The 20384-nt window shown below is 33.5% G+C and overlaps 1 protein-coding gene and 1 long non-coding RNA gene across 8 annotated transcripts; one reads left to right on the top strand and one right to left on the bottom strand.

Moving 5' to 3' along the window:
- Nucleotides 1-626: 626 nt before the first annotated feature.
- On the bottom strand, nt 627-2842 carry LOC110663952 (protein mago nashi homolog). Of its 2 annotated transcripts, none has more exons than XM_058152277.1 (3): nt 2524-2842; nt 2011-2253; nt 627-902 (listed from the first exon to the last, which is right to left on the bottom strand). In XM_058152277.1, the coding sequence occupies exons 1-3, from the start codon at nt 2740-2742 to the stop codon at nt 843-845; spliced, it is 522 nt and encodes a 173-aa protein (XP_058008260.1). In that variant the 5' UTR covers nt 2743-2842; the 3' UTR covers nt 627-842. The 2 variants fall into 2 exon arrangements, with proteins under 2 accessions (XP_058008260.1, XP_058008261.1); XM_058152278.1 differs by having other exon boundaries at nt 2011-2187; nt 2524-2838.
- Nucleotides 2843-3173: 331 nt separating this feature from the next.
- On the top strand, nt 3174-5073 carry LOC110663887 (uncharacterized). Of its 6 annotated transcripts, none has more exons than XR_009151052.1 (3): nt 3174-3329; nt 3647-3782; nt 4445-5073. It is a non-coding gene; the product is annotated as an uncharacterized LOC110663887 (long non-coding RNA). The 6 variants fall into 6 exon arrangements; XR_009151055.1 differs by having other exon boundaries at nt 3266-3402; XR_009151054.1 differs by having other exon boundaries at nt 3304-3402; nt 3612-3782.
- The last annotated feature ends 15311 nt before the right edge of the window (nt 5074-20384 follow it).

Below are 20384 nucleotides of genomic sequence, written 5' to 3' on the forward strand. Positions count from 1 at the left end.
TCCTAGTTTAGCACTCTGTGTTATGTTTTATTTTGTGTTCACATTGTAGGGTTGATTGTTTGGATTTGATATTTTCAATTTACTTGAATCCTTTTTCTTTGGAATGCATGTTTTAGGTATTGGTTTGGCTACTGAACTCATTCTATAACACTATAACGCCATCAAAGCTTCAAACGGAAGAGAACGTTAAGGGAGAACAAATTTAAATTTCAGAGGCCATTTAATATAAGATTGCAAATATCTGGACGTGGCATGAGCTGATCTATCTGAGGTTGGAAACTCCCACATCTATCTGGGTAGCCTAGCAATCAAAAGACAAATAGGAGAGCAGAGCAGAATTTTTTCAACCCAACTTCACTTGCTGCAGCGAACTCCTTCACGTTACCTCTAGCTAATTCGCACTTCTTAAACCTTTCTCAGACTCAATAAAACAAATTATTTTTAGGGCAGAAAATTTACCATAATCAGAATAAATTTAACTTCTGAATCTCTTATTCACTTTTTTTATTTTGGAAATTGATACATTTTAATGCTCCATTAAACTGAAAAGTTTTTAAAACATCAATTTATCTTTTTTTATCTTGGGTGGGGTGGAGAGTGACTGCACAAATAATCAAATACTGTGATAATGAAACGGGAAAATTTCATAGCATTAGCATTTCCGTTTCATGAAATTACTCCTCAATTGAGTAACCATATGCCCATACGACATTACACAGCTCAAACAGTTCCTCGAAAAGCAACAAAACTATCGAGTCATGCAAATAACAAATCCTACAAGCAAAATTCATTAACACAAAAATAACCCCTTGATACAAATTGAGTGATCAGCATAAGGGCACTTAAATAGGCTTGATCTTGAAATGTAGTGAGATGAGGGAGAAAACAAAGCACTTCAAGTCCTGCAACCACATAAAACGCCAATAAGAACCAGCATTATACTAAATGCCCAGTGTTTACATGATGACTAGTGATCACAATGTAAATAACTACACTATGATGATCAACACATCAGATAAAATAAAAAAAATCAAAACATTACTTCCATATGAACCTCACCAACCTTGCAAAGAAAACAATCTGTGCTCTCCCTTAAGTGACAGAGTAGCCATCTCACCTTAATACATGAAAACTGCTATACTTTATACAAAAGATTCAAAGACTAGTGACCTCACTACAACGCTTCATTTGGATAGAGGATTGGAAAGAAAAGAGTGAAGGGATAAGAATTATCCCTTGTTTGGAAGTTTAATGAGGTTGGAAAAGAAAGGATAAGAGAGATTAGTAATCTCATCCCTTCAAAACTCACTTTACTTTCCCATCAAAATAGGGAGAATAAGACTTATCCCTCCCTTGATATCAAAATATATTTTTTTTTAATATGACCATTCTACCCTTAATGGTTAAAATCTTTTCATATTCCTTGAAACTTCCAAGCATGGATTTTTCTTTTTCCTATCAAATGGATTCAAACAGAGTATAAGTTCTGAATAGCTGGAAGTGATCTACCTTAAACATACACTAGCCACCTCACCTTAAAAATATACTTTCCATATGATCACTGCTCACAGACATATAAGGAACTTGGAAGAAATGAAAAGAAGAAAAAAAAAAACAATAACACTCTTGAGTCTGCATTTAATTAAATTATCTTCCATAATGAGCATAACCATTTCAACAAACCAGAGTTCCTTACCACAAGCATAGTCTGGAAATGTTCGCCATATTCATTTCTCATGACTGCATTCTACAATATATTTTTCTTTCAAGTGTGAAAATACAAATTTGTCTTATGCGTCCATTTAAGCAGAATTAGCACCACAAATCAGGTAATAACATTGGCAATCTTTATACGCTATCTATTCATCTAAAAGTTCTCTTAATGCAAAATTAGGCTCGCACCCTACTTATACAATGCTAAATAGTTGTGCAAGCAAAACTTATGTCCACCCCTAAGCCACAAAGGAAAAGCACACAGAAAAGCAGAGTATAAATGTAAAAGTAGCTGACCTGAACAAGGTAATAGAAAATACGAAGTCCTTCAGGATCCTTACTACTCTGGACATCGACAAGCGACCCAATCTTTGAGGTAGTGAAGGAGATATGCTCGTTTCCCATCACAATCTCAAGCTCTTGTCGCCCAACCCTGTCTGGTTCTGGCCAGTTGGCATCATCTTCCTTCATGATCTGAGAAACCCAAATCATTTGAACCAACTCAGAAATCACATATCCACAAAAACTGCAAATAAAAAACTGCTCCAAATGCAAAACAAATTAAATCAGGAATTCAGAAGACGAAAAAAAAAACGCAATGCTATTATTAAGCTAAAAGGCTTAAAACTCATCAAACGGACCATTGAATTGATTTCATAAACAAAAGAATTTAGTGCAAAAAATATAAGATTAGGTTTCAGTTAAGCTTCGAAGCAAAAGAGCAGATTTTGATTTTACAAAAGAAACCCTAGGAGAGAAAAAGCAAGATTTTAGAGAAAAGGCAAAAGTGGAAGGAAAAAGAAAGAAAACCTCGCTCTCGGAGATGATACGGCGGCACTCCTTAACGACGGCAGGGGTGAGGAAGACTTCCTTGCGGATCATGGTGTCGTTCTTGTAATTGGAGTTGTTGGCGTAACGAAGCTTGCCATCTGGCCTGAACTCGAACTCAAGAAACTCGTGGCCGAATTTCCCCTTGTGTCCCACGTAGTATCGAAGGTAGAACTCATCATCTTCTGCTGCCATTGCCATCTTTGCGAATTAGACTCTCTCTCTCTCTCTCACAAACGCAAATTGCAATCACTTCCCCGAATTCACTTCCCCTTTCAGTTGAATTAAGCGCTGCCCTAGTTCCAGGGCTTTACATATTTATACTTCTAGGCCGCTTCCTAATTCAACACCGACTCTCAAGACTTGTAATGGGCTCGGTCCATTTGTTCTTCTTTTATTGGGCCACTCGTGGTTCAAAAATGTACTCTATAGTTTGATCACTTACGACCTTTTCTAAATAATAATAAAAAACCAATATTTAAAAATTATTTACTAAAAAAATATATTTTAATTTAGAATTGGTTTTGCTGGTAATAATAGGAGCCTCCTTTCTTTATCGATTAGAGCGTATGATTCGCGCATGATAACTCATATAAAAGGCCAAAATTGACCCTACCCCTTGCTTGGTGTGCACTACAATACAGAGTGAATTAAAGCATAAAAATGTGCATAAAATGCGCCTGTTGAGGCTTGTGTCTAAGACCTTGATGCCTCTCCATAGTCCATACTATGTCAAAGACTTCGCCGTTTGTATCCTCCTGTTCTGCTGCTCTCTAGAGCATATAAACGTAAATATTTCTCCATAATAATTTATTTTTATTTATGTTCTGTTGATCCAACCAGAAACTTGTCATTAAGGAGGTTAGGATTTTCTTTTTCGTTGTTGTTTATCACGTTTATATTATTAGTACAAGGAAAACCTAACCTATGCAAGATTTTGAGATTGATTATTATTATTTATTCATGTTTTTTGTACATCAATTGCTTTATTTCATTTTAATTTTGTGACAACTTTATTTTATGGTAAGCAATTGATATATTCCATCTTTTACATCATATGATGTGTACAGAAGTACAGCTTAACATTGCTTTTGCCTGCAAGCAGGAAGATGAAAGAATCAGGAAGAACAAGCTTGTTTTGCTGAAGAAAATTTCAGATCTGCCAAGAGGCATAGCGGACCTCTCAGTTTTGCCTGGATTCTAGATTTTGTCAACCATTCATCAGTAAAGCATACTTTTAGGTGAGAAGGAAGGGTGAGAGAGAATAAGATAAAGAATATGCAACTAATTTGGGAGATTTTTGCAGGTTTCTTTTTTTATTTTCTCTCTTTTTCTTTCAATTTGTACATAAAGCCTCTGGATATCACAAGCCTTGTAAAAATTTTGTAACATTTATTTCAAAGGTTGGTTTAAAAGAATAAAATGGATGGTTGATAGGATCTCAATCCCTTGTTTAAAGAGGAAAGATTAGTACAAAAAGTTGTCTGAGTTGAATAAGTGATGGCAGTGCCATTTAAGTTTGTGGAAAAGGAATCGTCTTCAAAGGAGAGATATCTGCTAATTCCAAATTGGGCATTTCAGGCTTAGGTAATGTTTGATACGGTGATGATGTAGGAATGGCAAGGGTTGGGATGGCTTATGTCATCTCATTAGGAAATTGAAGAAGGAATGTGGTGAATATTTTCGAATAGCATAACTTCACATAATATCTCCATGATAAGTGCATAATTTATTAATTTTACTCCTATTACATTTAGTGTTTCTAGAGTATTTTTATGCCTAATTCAGTTGATTAAAGTATAATTATCGATTGGGCATATGTTTAGAGAGTTGTTGGAATAATTGTGTTAAATGAATAAATTTTTAGCATTGGCATTAATTTGACTCTTGCTGTATTTTTCAGGATTTTGGTAAGTCCCAGAGCATAGAAGTATGGAAGGAAGCTTGGAAAGGTCGAAGGATTGAGAAGCGTTATTGATACAAAGTACACAGGTCGTGTAAGCACAACCACGGACCCGTGTAACATTCTGTCAGAAGAAATCCAGAGAACCGAGGAAGAAACAAAGTATACGGGCCGTGTAACTTGAACCGTGTAAATCCTGGAGACCCATGCAACCTTCTGTGCCAATGTAAAACATATCCATTCAACTCTAGTAAGTTACACGGCCCTGGGCCGTATAGTAATACACGGTCCGTGTATCCGTCGACAATCAGTTTCCTGATTTTGCTCCAGTTGCAGTTTTTGACAGAGAGAAAGACTTTTAACACCTCAGGGACTCTAAAAACCTAACCCTAGGCCATTTATTATAAATAGAAGAGGCAGCAGTCGACACAAGGGATCAGACCTTCGTTCTCCATTCACATTCTAGAATTCTTCAATTTTCTTCTTTAATTTTCTGTAAGCCATGAACATGAGTGGCTAAGTTTTTAATTTAGTTCAAGGGATTCAAGTTCTTTTGCATGATTTGTGAGACCAGGTTCTTAATTTAATTTATATCTTTTTGAATATCTATTATTTTCTAATTTCATTGACTTTGATCTATTGAATGATTTGCTAAAAAGACCTATTAGTTAATTGTTTGATGTGATCAATTGCTAGTTTATCTTCATAATCCGTAATTATTGTGTAAGATTGAATGTAAGTAGCAATTAGGTTTTATTGATAATGATCCCAGTTTTCGATAATAACCTAAGGAAACAATAGGGTGAATTAAATGATTTATGCTTCATAAATTGTTGTTCAGCTTAACTACTTCCTATTCTTAAAGCAATTATTAATTTGATGAGGATTGCTTAATACCTATTCAGTTAATAATTAGAGTCAACAAGAGTGCTGGGCTCGAATTGATGAGTATAGGGAAGTTAGGGATTTTACCTCGCTATTTGGTAAATCCACGTTAAGTATTCAATAAGAGATAATTGTATTTCTTTTGTCTATGATCGAATCAATGCATTGGAATGCGAATTATCTTGAACTGAAGTTTGTTAAATTTGAGAGTTTCTTATTTAATTTTAGATCTTAATTTTTGATTTTTGATTTCTTATTTGGATTGTGAATTACCCCCCCCCCCCAACATTTGTTTCTTTTTTCATTACATCAATATACGAAATTTAATAATTTAGTCTCTAGGGTTCGACTTGGATTTACCACTTACTACAGAAAATATTTCAAAACTGATAATTTCAGTTAATTTAATTTCTTGTGGATTCGACAGCCATCAAGAATTTTGGCGCCGTTGCCGAGAACTGAAATTTATTGAATTTTGTGTTTTTAGTATTAGGATATTCTGTTATTAATTTTGTTTGTGAGCTATTGCTGTTTTTAGGTTTTTGGAAAAAAAATTACAGAGTTATTATTCATCGGTAGATTTTTGGTTTAATTAGGAGGGCGGCCCATACCTATTTTGAAGAAAATAACATTCTGATCAAGACCAATAAATCCCCACCCTCTTGAGGCCAAATTCCATCGTTTTCTAAGGTTTTGAGGCATTTTTCTGTTTTTACTTTGATTTTTTTTTGTTTATGATAAGAACTTCTCAATCTGGTGAGTTGACCTTTGATCCAGAAGTAGAAAAAACAGCTAAACAGTTCAGAAAATTGGCTAAGCAAGCTAGACATATTTCGAGTATATCTGAAGGAGTCCAATCTTTAAGGGAGTTAAGTTCGGATTCAGATTCAGATTCAAATTCTGAAAATGAAACCATGGCTGCTAGAACTTTGAAAGAGTTGGCTACTCCTGATATGAACCAATAGCCTTTGTGCATTCAATACCCTGCTTTAAATGTTGCTTTTGAGTTAAAATTTGGATTAATCCATTTGTTGCCTAAATTTCATGGTCTTGCAGGTGAGGATCCACATAAGCATTTAAAAGAATTTCATGTTGTGTGTTCCAGCATGAAACCTCAAGGAGTTTCCTCCTTGAGCTTAAGCTTCGAGCTTTCCCTTTTTCACTGGAAGGAATAGCTAAGGATTGGTTGTATTACCTTCATTCTGGATCCATCAACTCATGGAATGGGATGAAACAGATATTTCTGAAGAAGTATTTTCCTACTTCATGTGCTGCCAACATAAGAAAAGAAATTTGTGGCATCCGGCTGTATAATGGAAAGAGTTTGTATGAGTATTGGGAATGCTTTAAGAAACTATGTGCAAGTTGTCCCATCATCAAATAAGTGAGCAGATTTTGATTCAGTATTTCTATGAGGGACTTCTACCAATGGACTGCAGTATGATAGATGCTGCTAGTGGAGGAGCTTTGATTGACAAGACACCAGAAGAAGCAAGGAGGCTAATTGCTAACATGGCAGCAAATTCTCAGCAGTTTAGATTGAGAATGGATCACACACAGATGAAGGTTAATGAGGTAAGTACATCTAACATTGAGAAACAGATTTCTAATTTAACTTCTTTGGTGAGGCAGTTGGCTGTAGGGCGAGATCATCCTAATCTGAGTTATGGGAATCAACCAGTTCAAAACCAATACCAGCAGCAAAGACCACAAGCGAATCAACCACCTCCACCTCTGCCTCCCTTAAATCAAGGTATGTCACTTGATGAAATTGTTAAGGCTTTGGCTAACAATACACAAAAGTTTCAACAGGAGACCAGAAATAGCATTCAAAATATAGAGAGGCAGATTGGTCAGTTAGCTTCATCTGTGAGTAAGCTGTAAGCTTAAGGTTCTAGAAAGCTTCCATCACAAACAGTCATGAATCCCAGAGAAAATGCTAGTGCTATAGTGTTGCGGAGTGGGAAAGAAGTTGAAAAGTAGACTCCACATGAGGCAATGAAAAAGAATAAGCAAGGAGCAAAAGAGTCTGAAGTTCCTAAAGTTGAGGTAAATACTGAGCCTAAACTGAATAAGGTTAACAATTCCGTTCTTCCTCCATTCCTCTGCAGGTTGGCCAAGACGAAGAAAGAAGAACAAGAGAAAGAAATTTTGGAGACTTTCAGGAAGGTAGAGGTTAATATACCTTTACTTGATGCGATCAAACAAGTTCCCAAGTATGCTAAATTCCTTAAGGAGTTATGTACTACAAAGCGCAAGTTGAGGAATAATGAAAAGATCAGTGTGGGAGAAAATGTGTAACACCCCTCACCAGGCTATAGTGTAGCCGAGCGAAGTGTGCTCAATTCGGTGTCAGAGCACCCTAACTTATCTCACTTTATTTATTTAAAAATTTTGTTTTCATTATATTTAATATCGATTATTTTTCGACGGAGAAACTAACGGAGTTTCCCCTATTTTATTATCGTTTGACGTGTTTTACTATTCACCTATTTGAAAATTCAATAATATTTTCCAATAATAATCTCATCCATACTCATATCATCATTTCAAAAATTATTATTTAATTCAAATCTGTACTCATTTGTACAAATTCATTCATGCTCCATTCTTATAGTAAAATTCTCAAATTTGCATTAATTTACATGATTTGCAATAATTACATAAATCCTTAATTTACACGATATACAAATTAATTACAATTTGCTAATTTATGTTACAATATAAAAAATAAATAACATACACAAAATACATGATATGCTTAATGTGAGCCCTATCTACATGCATTGCTGAAGAGGTGACAACTTTTGACACTCTGCAGATCAGAACTCCAAAATCTCTGTTTAGTATTCGCTGGGCTTTAACTTCAGTACCTGTGCGAGGAAACAAATCCATCGCGCTAAGCATTGCTGCTTAGTGGTGCAATAATATAGCAAGAAAATAATATACAAATAAAAGTAGAAATAAACCATAGTTCGAATAATTTAGATTTATAATTAATTTAGTTTCTAATATTAACTGTCCTCTATCCTGCCATGTTCTTCTTTGGAGGTGCTCAGTTCAGAAATTTGCATTAATAATGTGCCATATACGAATAATCTAAAATTTAAACTCATACTTATATTCTTATATAAGTCGCATTTGTAATGTTATTAAGTTATAATTTTCCTACTAGTCTTTTTATCACTTCCTTGATACTTTCTAAGTTGTTTACAATCATTTCGTAATATTTATTATTTTTTTTTTTTAGAACTAATATCATTTACTTCAGACCATTCTAAGAAATAAATTTTTGGTGCTAATCTAATTTATTTCAGAACTTCAAATTCATTTATTTGTTTTCAAGCATTTTTAATTGCTAATATTCGTAACTTATTTTAATAAATTAAACTGCCCAAGTAACCTATAACAGGCTGACTAAACTGGATAACTGGTCATTGGCACTAGACACCGCAGTGCCTCGGGCCGTCATACCATGGGACGCAGAACGTCAATCACGTATACAGTCAGTATGGCTAAAAAGCCATGATAACACATAATCGGGCATAAAAGCCATGAATACGGGTATAAAAGCCATGAATACGGGCATAAAGCTATGAATACAGGCATAAAGCATTTCACAATACTGCTAAAATAATACCCCATTGTCATACCAATCTATCCAATCTGACACACATGTCTAGGCAATACAAGGGCACATAATATCATTAAATATTAATATATATTGTGTTTTGTGACTTCATTATTTCATGACAAATTTCATAATTTATACATTCATCATAATATTCATACATTCCTCACATCATTCATATTGATCACAATTCATTTGATCTCATGTACCATTCACATTCAAAACATCTTTCATTTCTCTCTTGATGGGAACCTAAATCCCAAATGACACTTTTATCTCATTTATTCATTCAACAATTTATTCATGTCAAGTATATTTCATACTTCAAGTTGTATTGCTAATATATTATGAACTCTATTGGTGTGGGAGTATAAATCTCAATTACCTATTCCAAGTAATTCATAAACATTTCATGGATTCCAAATTTCATGCCTTAATTTTCTCTACCAATTTAATTCTTATACTTTGTGTCTTTGTATTACTATTCACATCACTATTCACTCAAATTATTGAATTTTTAATACATAATAAATTTGTTGAACCTAAGTTCACTAAGATACCACATTTTGCATTCTAAAGTTGTTGGTATTGGTTGCCAATACCATTTCAAAGCTTAGTATTAGTTATTCACAATTTTCAGATTTCAAGCACTAAGTTTACTGTTCCATTGGTTATTTGTACAGTAGGAATTTGGCAACATTGTCTTCATGAAAGTTGTTTCTTATTGTGTCTAGTTACATTTCTTTTTTTGAATCACTCCATTTGGAGTTTTGTAGCTCAAGTTATGGTCATTTTACCATAACTGGCCGGATTGACCTATACCCAGATTTTCTGGGCAATTTGGTTCTGCCAGATTTGGTGACCTAAGTTTAGTTACAATTTGACTAGGTTATGGTCAGAATTTGGATTTGTGTTCTCATGAAAGTTGTAGGTCTATGTCTCAGCTATCTGCTAGTAAAATTTCAGGTCAATTTGACCCTTCTACACTGAGTTATGACCAAATGAATAAATACTGTTCATTTGGTCATTTTGCCCAGGCAGAATGCAAGTCACTCGAATTAGGGCAATTTTTAAGTCAACTTGGTTTAGTTTCTGGGCAGGGTTTCTTCATCAAAGTTGTGCCATTATGTGTCTAGTTTCATGTCCAATTAACCTTGCACCAATTGAACCTATACAACTCCATTTATGACTGCCCAAACATGCTGAACTCACATCCATACATGCAGTGCACACTGGACAGCATACATAACCTCAATTCCCATTGCACAAATCACTTAATTTCCTAATCAAACATAGCCAAATGGTCACTAATTTACCATTACAACTTTAGTTTATGTCCATTTTCATTCACCACCAAAATTAAATTTCAAAACCCTAACCCTAATTGACCAAGCCTCCAATTCATGCATCTTACTCTTAATTTGCTATACTAATCATATAATTTATACTAGGGGTAGCTAATATGTCACTTTAAATCAAAGAATTCTCCTAACCCTAACTCATGTCAAGGCTGCCAAAATTTCATGGAACATAATCATGCCTCATTAATTCAATTTTTATCAAAATTTCAACTTAACTTAGCTCAAATTCATGTTTAGAAAGATTTAAAAGCAAAGAATATGGCACTAACCTCTTTGAGCAGAATTTTTCCTTAGCTAACTTCAATTTTTCCTTCACTTTTTCCTCTTCAAATTGCTGCCTCTAACTTGCCCAAGGTGTAAGATCAATTTTTCATAAAGAGGTTATGAGGTTTTATGGTGTAGTTGAGTGAGAAATGGAGCTTAGGAGATGCTTTAATGGAGGAAGAGAGACGGAGGTGTGTTTTAACGGGAAGAAGGTGATGGATAGCAGATTGTGTTTTCAATTTTAACTCATTTTATCCCTTTTTAATGAGTTTGCTTAATTGTGATTGGTGGAGAGTTAACTAATGACATCATGTGATGTCATAATTTGAGTTTTATTTCATTTTCTTTTTTTTTTCTTTTCTACTCATTTTCAATTCAATTTTTAGTAATATTTATTGATATTTTATATCATAATAATTATTTACTTAACTGGACAAGTCGGCCAAAAATCATCTTTAAAGACGAAATGACCAAAATGCCCTCCGTTTGGCTTAACAGACTAAAATTGTCTGTACCAATTGAAAAAATTTTCTAAGTTATTTCTTGGCATTCTAATGTCATAGAAACCTCAATGACTCTTCTCTGGAGTCTCAAAAATTATTTTATGAATTTTCTCTCTAGTTTAGGGCTCCTAGTTGCGAGAACTGTAACTTCTCACTAGATTACCTATTGCTAGGGCACCGGCTCATTTAACTTGGTTGTATTTTATTTCTAAAATTTTTCCTAAATTTTTCTTATTAATATTTGAGTTAATTAAGGTTCCTCACTTTAGTTTAAATATTTTTCCAGACGTTCTAACTGTCCGGACCTACACCGGTCACGGGAACAGTAGAATGTATGGAATTGCTACAGGGAGGGTGTTACAAAATGTGTTGGCATTAATTCAGTAAAAATTACCCCCTAAATGTAAGGATCCAGGTTCATTTTCTATTCCCTGCAGAATAGGTGATTCTAAATTTGAACGTGTAATGGCAGATTTAGGAGCATCTATTAATGTTATGTCAAATTCAGTTTTTCAAACTTTAAATTTGGGTCCTTTGAAAGAAACTAGTGTTATTATTCAATTAGCTGATCCTTCTAATGCTTACCCATTGGGAGTAGTTGAGGATGTGTTGGTGTAGGTTGGAGAATTGTTTTTTCCTTCAGATTTTTACATTCTGGATATAGAGGATAGTGTTCCCACATCAAAGTCAGCTTTGATTTTGTTTGGAAGACCTTTCCTAAAAACTACCAAGAAAAAAATTAATGTGGATAATGATACCTTAACTATGGAGTTTGATGGGGAGACTGTCAAATTTAATATCTTTGATGCCATGAAGTATCCTGTGGATGACCATTCTATTTTTTCTATTGATGTTGTTGATACATTTGTGCAGGATGTTTTTGAGTTAAACATAAAGGATGAGTTAGAAGTGGTGATTAGTTAAGGAATTCAAGAAGTCAGTACCAATCAGCCATTGTTCAAGATGCAGTAATAGCATTGCAGTCATTACCTCCTGTTCAAAAAAGGTATGGAGTATCAAAGATCGACTTACCTATATTTCACACAAAATTATTACCTTCTGTGGTGCAGGCACCAGTTCTTGAACTCAAGCCTTTACCTGAGCATTTGAAGTATGTTTACTTGGGAGATAGTGAGAGACTTCCAGTTATCATCTCAAGCAATTTGACAAAGATTCAAGAAGAAAGATTGACTAGGGTTCTAAGGGTACACAAGGAAGCAATTGGATGGACAATAGCTGACATCAAAGGTATAAGTCCATCAGTGTGCATGCACAGGATTTTACTGGAGGATGAGGCTAAACTAAGTAGAGAAGCTCAAAGGAGGTTCAACCCACAGATGATGGAGGTTGTGAAGAATGAGATTTTAAAGCTACTGAATGCAGGAGTTATTTACCCAATTTCAAACAGCAAATGGGTAAGTCCAGTCCAAGTAGTGCCAAAAAAATCATAAGTCACTGTGGTAGCAAATCAAGATATTGAACTTGTTCCAACAAGGATTTAGAGTGGATGGCGAATGTGTATAGACTACCGTAAGTTGAATTTAACAACAAGGAAGGACCACTTCCCTGCCATTCATTGATCAGATGCTTGAGCGGTTAGCAAGTAAGTCTTATTTTTGCTTTCTCAATGGCTTTTTTGGATATAATCAAATTGTGATTGCACCGGAGGATCAAGATAAGACTACTTTCACTTGCCCTTTTGAAACTTTTGCTTTTAGAAGGATGCCCTTCGGGCTTTGTAATGCACCTGCCACATTTCAGAGATGCATGATGAGCATATTTTCATATTACATTGATAATTGCATTGAGGTGTTCATGGATGATTTTACTGTATATGGTGATTCATTTAATGTATGTTTACATCATTTGACTTCTGTTCTTGAGAGATGCATTAAGAAAAATCTTGTTTTAAATTATGAGAAGTATCATTTTATGGTGGAATAGGGGATTGTTTTGGGTCATGTTGTCTCTAATAGGGGTATTGAGGTGGATAAATCTAAAATTGATTTAATTGTGAACTTACCCTACCCCACAACTGTGAAGGAAGTACGCTCTTTTCTTGGTCACATAGGTTTCTATCGTAGGTTCATTAAGGATTTCTCTAAAATAGCATTGCCTTTGTCTAGACTCTTGCAAAAAGATATTTCTTTTGAGTTCAGTGAAGAGTGCAATGAGGCTTTTGAAAAATTGAAATCTGTATTAACATCACCCCTATTATCTAGGCTCCTGATTGGACTATACCATTTGAAATTATGTGTGACGCGACTAATTATGCAATGGGAGCAGTTTTAGGGCTGTGTGTTGGAAAGCTCTTTCATATGATTTATTATGCATTCATAACACTCAATTCAGCTCAGTGCAATTATTCTACGACCGAAAAAGAGTTTTTGGCTATAGTTTTTACTTTAGATAAATTTTGATCATATTTGCTTAGTTTTAAAATAATTATCTTCTCTGATCATTCAACATTGAAGTATCTCTTGGCAAAGAAGGAAGCAAAATCAAGGTTGATTAAATGGATCCTTTTACTGCAAGAATTTGATCTTCAAATTAAAGAAAGGAGCTGAGAACCTGGTAGCAGATCATTTGAGCAGGTTAGTGACACAAGAAGATCCAGTTCCTTTGTAGGAACTTTTTTCTGATGAGCAGTTATTTAAATTGCAAGGTATGATCCCTTTGTATACTGATTTGGTGAATTATTTGGTTACTAAGGTTGTGCCTTTTGATTTAAGTAGAGCTAAGAAAGAGAAATTGAAAAGTGAGGCTAAGTATTATGTGTGGGATGACCCGTATTTGTGGAAATTTTGTTCAGATCAAATTATTAGGAGATGTATTCTTGATAATGAGATTCAATCTATTCTTACTTTTTGTCATGCCTATGCATGTGGACCCAAGAGAACAGGTAGAAAAATATTAGACTGTAGTTTTTTCTGGCCCACTATATTTCGTGATTCATATTTGATTTACAAAAATTGTGAACAATATCAAAGAACAGGAAGTTTAACCTGTAGGAATGAGATGATTCAGAATCCAATACTTGTTTGTGAGATTTTTGATGTGTGGGCATTGATTTTATGGGTCCATTTCCTTCTTCTTTTGGCTTTGTTTATATATTATTTGCTGTTGATTATGTTTCGAAATGGGTGGAAGCCAAAGCCACCAAGATTGATGATTCTAAAGCTGTTGTAGGTTTTATTAAGTCAAACATTTTTGGCAAGTTTGGAGTTCCTAGAGCTTTAATCAGTGACCGGGGCACACATTTTTGCAATAAAACTGTTGAGGCATTATTGAGGAGATATGGTTTTTTCCATAGAGTATCTACAACTTATCATCCTCAAATAAGTGGGCAAGCAGAGGTGTTTAACAAATAGATCAAGTCTATTTTGGAAAAAACAGTGAAGCCAAATAGAAAAGATTGGAGCCTTAGACTTGATGATGCTTTGTGGGCTTACAGGACTGCTTATAAGACACCCATAGGTATGTCCCCCTACAAATTGGTATTTGGTAAGTTGTGTCACCTTCTTGTTGAGTTAAAACATAAGGCTTATTGGGTTGTTAGACATTGTAATTTGGATTTGGATACTGCTAGTGTGGAAAGAAAATTACAATTATAGGAATTAGAGGAAATTTAACTTGAGGCTTATGAAAACTCTAAGATCTATAACGAAAAGACTAAGGCATTCCATGACAAACTAATTCTAAGGAAGCAGTTTGTGATTGGGCAAAAAGTTTTATTGTATAATTCTATATTGAAACTGATGTCTGGTAAGTTGTGTTCTCGTTGGATTGGACCCTTTGTTGTTACTAATGTGTTTTCTTATAGTGCAGTTGAAATTCAAAGTTTAGGAACTAACAAGGTGTTCAAGGTCAACGGTCATAAACTCAAGCCATTTTATGAGGGGTTTCAGGAGCATACAGTGGAGGAGCTCAAATTGAGTAACCCAATTTATGTGGATTAAGGAGCTTTGCCATGTCGAGCTAACGATGATAAACAAAAATACTTCTTAGGAGGCAACCCGTGGGTGGTTTGTTAGCCACAATCAGATTTGTTTTCTTTCCCTTGTCTTTTTTTATTTTCTAGGATTTATTTTTTTCTTTTCTTTTGCATTTGAGCTTTACATTGGGGACAATGTAAGTTTTAAGTGTGGGGGAGGAGAAATTTGTTGCTGCAATTTTTGAAAAAAAAATAAAAATAAAAATAAAAATAAAAAAATAAAAAATAAAATTTATTCTTATAAGCTTGATTCATGATTCTATATTAACTCTAGGAGATAAGTGCTTTGTCCTTGAAATGACTTTTCTATTTTAGGTTGAATTTTTGAGATTTTAGGCAAAGTAATAGTAACTTTAATGATGGATTTTCCCTCTTCTCCATACCATAGAACAATTTTTTTCTCTGCATAAATCATTTAGGCTTGATTTAATGGTGAAATGATTAGTTATGTGTGCTTTAAACTAGTGTCATGCATATTTCAAAATTTTGTTTAATCTATCAGGGCACTTTATAATATGTAGATACATAAATTGAGAAAAAAAAAAAAGCTGAACTTGAAAATTGCTTCGCTATTTAGTTAAGCAAACTAACCAGGGGTCTTCATGAACCCTATGTCGATTCTCAAGCCAAAAGCTAGTTAGAATATGAGCAAGGTACTTTTCTGAAGGTGACGGTTGAAATAAAAAAAAAAAAAGTAACTGTGACAAGAGAGAAGTATCAATTTCAAATATAAAAAAAAAATGGTTCATTTCTATCTCCCCTAAAATTTGCAAAGAACTATAGTTGTTGTGTCTTGATAAATTAGCCTTGTGTTTTGGTGTGTATTGATTTAAAATTTTATGGAACTTTAATTGTGTGAACTTAATTGATTTCAAGCCTTTTGTTTTGTGTTGGAGAATTGTTGATATATTGGTATGCTGTTGATGGAATTTATTATGATGGTTATTACCTTACTTGCCTCTTCTTTCAAACTTTTAATCTTTTGTTAGAGAATGTTGTGATAGGGTGAAGTTAAGAAACTTCTAAGTGTAGTTGATTGAGAGTTTAAGTCATGCTTGAGGACAAGCATGGAATAAGTGTGAGAGAATTTGATAAGTGCATAATTTATTAATTTTACTCCCATCATATTTAGTGTTTCTAGGGTATCTTGATGCATAATTCAGTTGATTAAAGTATAATTATCTATTAGGCATATGTTTAGAGAGTTATTGGAATAATTGTGTTAAATGGAGAAATTTTTAGCATTGGCATTAATTTGACTCTTGCTATATTTTCAGGGTTTTGGTAAGTCCCAGAGCATAGAAGTGTGGAAGAAAGCTTGGAAAGGTCGAAGGATTGAGAAGTGTTATTAATACAAAGTACACGGGTCGTGTAAGCACAACCACGGACCCGTGTAACATTTTGCCAGAAGAAATCTAGAGAACTGACGAAGAAACAAAGTACACAGACCGTATAACTTGACCCGTGTAAATCCTGGAGATCTGTGTAACCTTCTGTGCCAATGCAAAACATACCCATTCAGCTCTAGTAAGTTACACGGCCCGGGGCCGTGTAGTGATACACAGGCCTTGTATCCGTCGACAATCAGTTTCCTAATTTTGCTCCAGTTGCAGTTTTTGACAAAGAGAAAGACTCTTAACACCTCAGGGACTTTAAAAACCTAACCCTATGCCATTTATTATAAATAGAAAAGGCAGCAGTCGACACAAGGGATTAGACCTTCGTTCTCCATTCACATTCTATAATTCTTCAATTTTCTTCTTTAATTTTCTGTAAGCCATGAACATGAGTGACTAAGTTTTTAATTTAGTTCAAGGGATTCAAGTTCTTTTGCATGATTTGTGAGATCAGGTTCTTAATTTAATTTATATCTTTTTGAATATCTATTATTTTCTGATTTCATTGACTTTGATCTATTGAATGATTTGCTAAAAATGCCTATTAGTTAATTATTTGATGTGATTAATTGCTAGTTCATCTGTATAATCCATAATTGTTGTGTAAGATTGAACGTGAGTAGCAATTAGGTTTTATTGATTATGATCCCAGTTTTTGATAATAACTTAAGGAAACAATAGGGTGAATTAAATAATTTATGCTTCATAAATTATTGTTCAGCTTAACTACTTCCTCTTCTTAAAGCAGTTATTAATTTGATGAGGATTGCTTAATACCAATTCAGTTAATAATTAGAGTCAACAAGAGTGCTAGGCTCGAATTGATGAGTATAGGGAAGTTAGGGATTTTACCTCACTGTTTGGTAAATCTACGTTAAATATTCAATAAGAGATAATTGTATTTCTTTTGTCTATAATCGAATCAATGCATTGGAATGCGAATCACCATGGACTAAAGTTTGTTTAATTTGAGAGTTTCTTATTTAATTTTATGTCTTAATTTTTTATTTTTGATTTCTTCTTTGGATTGCGAATTACCTCCCCACCCCCCACCTTTGTTTCTTTTTTCATTATACAAATGCACGAAATTTAATAATTCAGTCTTTATGATTCAACCTGGATTTACCACTTACTACATAAAATATTTCAAAACTGGTAATTTCAATTAATTTAATTTCTAGTGGATTTGACAGCCATCACCCCACCACTCAGTTTCTATTACACCCATTGTCGTTTCTCTATTTATAGGAGTTGCATGTGTCATCTCCAACAAAAAGTAAGTAGGGTTTTTTTTTTTTTTTTCTTGTTATGGAAATGATTTTAGGATATACATATATATCAAGTTTTAGCTATCGTTATAACTATTATAATCACCTTGAGTTCAATATACCAATTATCATTAAGAAAAAAAAATTGATGAACTTGATTTTGTCCTCAACGATCATTATAACCCATGTGAATTGAACTAGTAGTTCTTAGCTCAAAAAAAATTGATGACCTTGATTTTGTCTTCAAGCAGTTGTTGCCCATCAAACCTGCATAACAGTGAGAACTGAGAGGAGATCCTGGAGTGTGAAGATGTTTGCAAAGCACATGAGAGTAGATCCATTAACCAGGCAGAATAGTGAGTCTGCAATGTGAATCTTGAGCTGTGCTCACATACAGCAGAAGCAAAATTATCAGGTATCCCAGGTTGGAGGATTATTATTAAGCCTGGAATTGGGTTTTCAAAGAAAATGAGCATAATTTGGCCATCCTTGTTGGTTACTGACTGTTATTTTTATGTTGCTTGAATTTTGGATATGTATTTATGGACTCGAATTGTCACCCAATCTGCAAGTTTTGCGCTGCGACACTAATTGGGATAAAAAATGAGATCTATGGTGGTAGCGGAGGACACGGATCGATAGAATTATGAGATATTCGAAAAACACATTGAAATTAGGTTTGAGAGTTCTAAGTGATTATAGCTTGTTCATCATGGGCATAGATAATGTTAGAGATAATTTTGAACAAGCATTCTTTCTAGCCATGACTTGTGGCATTTACAGGCTGAAACCACAATAATATATATAGAGGCAATTCCAAGGAATTTTGTCCCAACTTCCAAACACAAATGCACTTCCTTAATTTTGTTTGTAGAGAGAAAGTAGTTAATGAGTAAGTAAATAGTTAGTAACCACTATTGTAAATTAGGAACTATATAAAGCCTATTGTTCTCCATTTTATGGTAGTTTTATAATTAGCAAATTTATTTTTCTCTCTGCTTTTATCTCATCCTGATATTCTATTTAATATGGTATCAGAGCTTTGAAACTGAAAGTAAATTGAATTGAAAAGATGGACAATAAAGAACATTGGAAAGTTTAAGAGTAGAAGTCAATGAAACATATCCAATATGTGTTACTTGGGCATGTGTACCGTATGGAAGTTTAATTGAGTTTTGAAAAAAAGAAATAGAAACAAACGCAGATGAATTATGAGTGATAATCTGCGAACAAGCCATGGAATATACAGTATCTTCTGAAGAAAAATTACCATTGGAAATCACATTATTTGTCTGATGAGAAAGTGAAGGCTGAGACATAGAAGTAGCAGTATTATTCAAAGATTGTATATAAATGGCTAGTTGCTGCAATTGTGTTGGAGTAAGACAATCTAGAGGTTGAACTACTGCTAAACCAATTACAGTAGAAACATTAGATTAAGAAGAGGTTTGTTGAACTGGCATTTCAGTGCTAGAATCATGTGTAACCTGTGCTGCTTGTGGAGAACAAGGCCTTGGTGAATAAGAAGTATTCTTCCCTTTATTAGTATTAGTATTTGCGAATTTGAAATGTGGTGGGCAACCAATTAGTCTGAAGCAAGAGTCTCATTTATGCCCCGGCTTGTTATAAAACTCATAAACAATGTTCTTTTTATTCTTCTCATATTGATCAATTCTGAAATTAGCCTTAAGTGCAGAATAAGAAACAAACATTGATGACATTTGTGATGGAGATGCACTCATAACTCTTTGAGATTCTTCTTGAACTAACTTTCCATATAACTGTGAGACAGATGGAAGTGGGTCCAAAAGCAATATCTGACTATGCACAGCATTATAAGACCCGTTTAACTCCATTAGAAACTCCATACACTGATCAAAATCAGTATAACCTTGAGCTCGATTAATTCCAACAAATAGTTCGTTCAATTCATCCCATATCTTTCGAAGCTGGGCATAATAAGTGGAAATTGAATCACTACCTCGTGAAAGGAGATGTATCTGCCTCTTCAGTTGAAAATTTCTGGTTGCATTGTTACCAGCAAAATGATAGGCCAATTCCTTCCAAATGTTTGATGCAGTATTACAGTATAGGGCTGCATCTCCAATTTCTTTTGAAACACCGCAGACTAACCACCATGTGTATATATATATATATATATATATATATATATATATATTCACTAAAATATTATTTATGAAATTTAATAATAATAATAATGTTAAAATTGTCATATGATATACTTTTTTATTTTGTTTATCCTTTTATCGATATATGAAATAAAATTATCTAATTTAAAAAAATAAAAAATAATATATTAATTAACTTATTTTAAAATTTAAAAATAAATAAATATTATTAAATATAAAATTATATCAATTACTAAAAATAAAATCAACTTTGCGTTTAAATATTTTTGAATTTCAATTGTTAAAATATTATCTTATACTATAAAGAATAATTATTGAGAAAATATTTAATTAAAATTTCAATTAAATTAGAAAGTGTGAATTATTTTTAAATAAATATATTAAGATATATATTTAAATAATTTTTTAGTAAAAAATTATTTAAGAAATTTAAACTTTTTTAAAATTTTTTATATTTAAAATTTAAGAGTTTTAATAATAATAATTT

This window comes from Hevea brasiliensis, chromosome 9 (genome assembly GCF_030052815.1).
Source record: "Hevea brasiliensis isolate MT/VB/25A 57/8 chromosome 9, ASM3005281v1, whole genome shotgun sequence".
Lineage (NCBI taxonomy): Eukaryota > Viridiplantae > Streptophyta > Magnoliopsida > Malpighiales > Euphorbiaceae > Hevea > Hevea brasiliensis.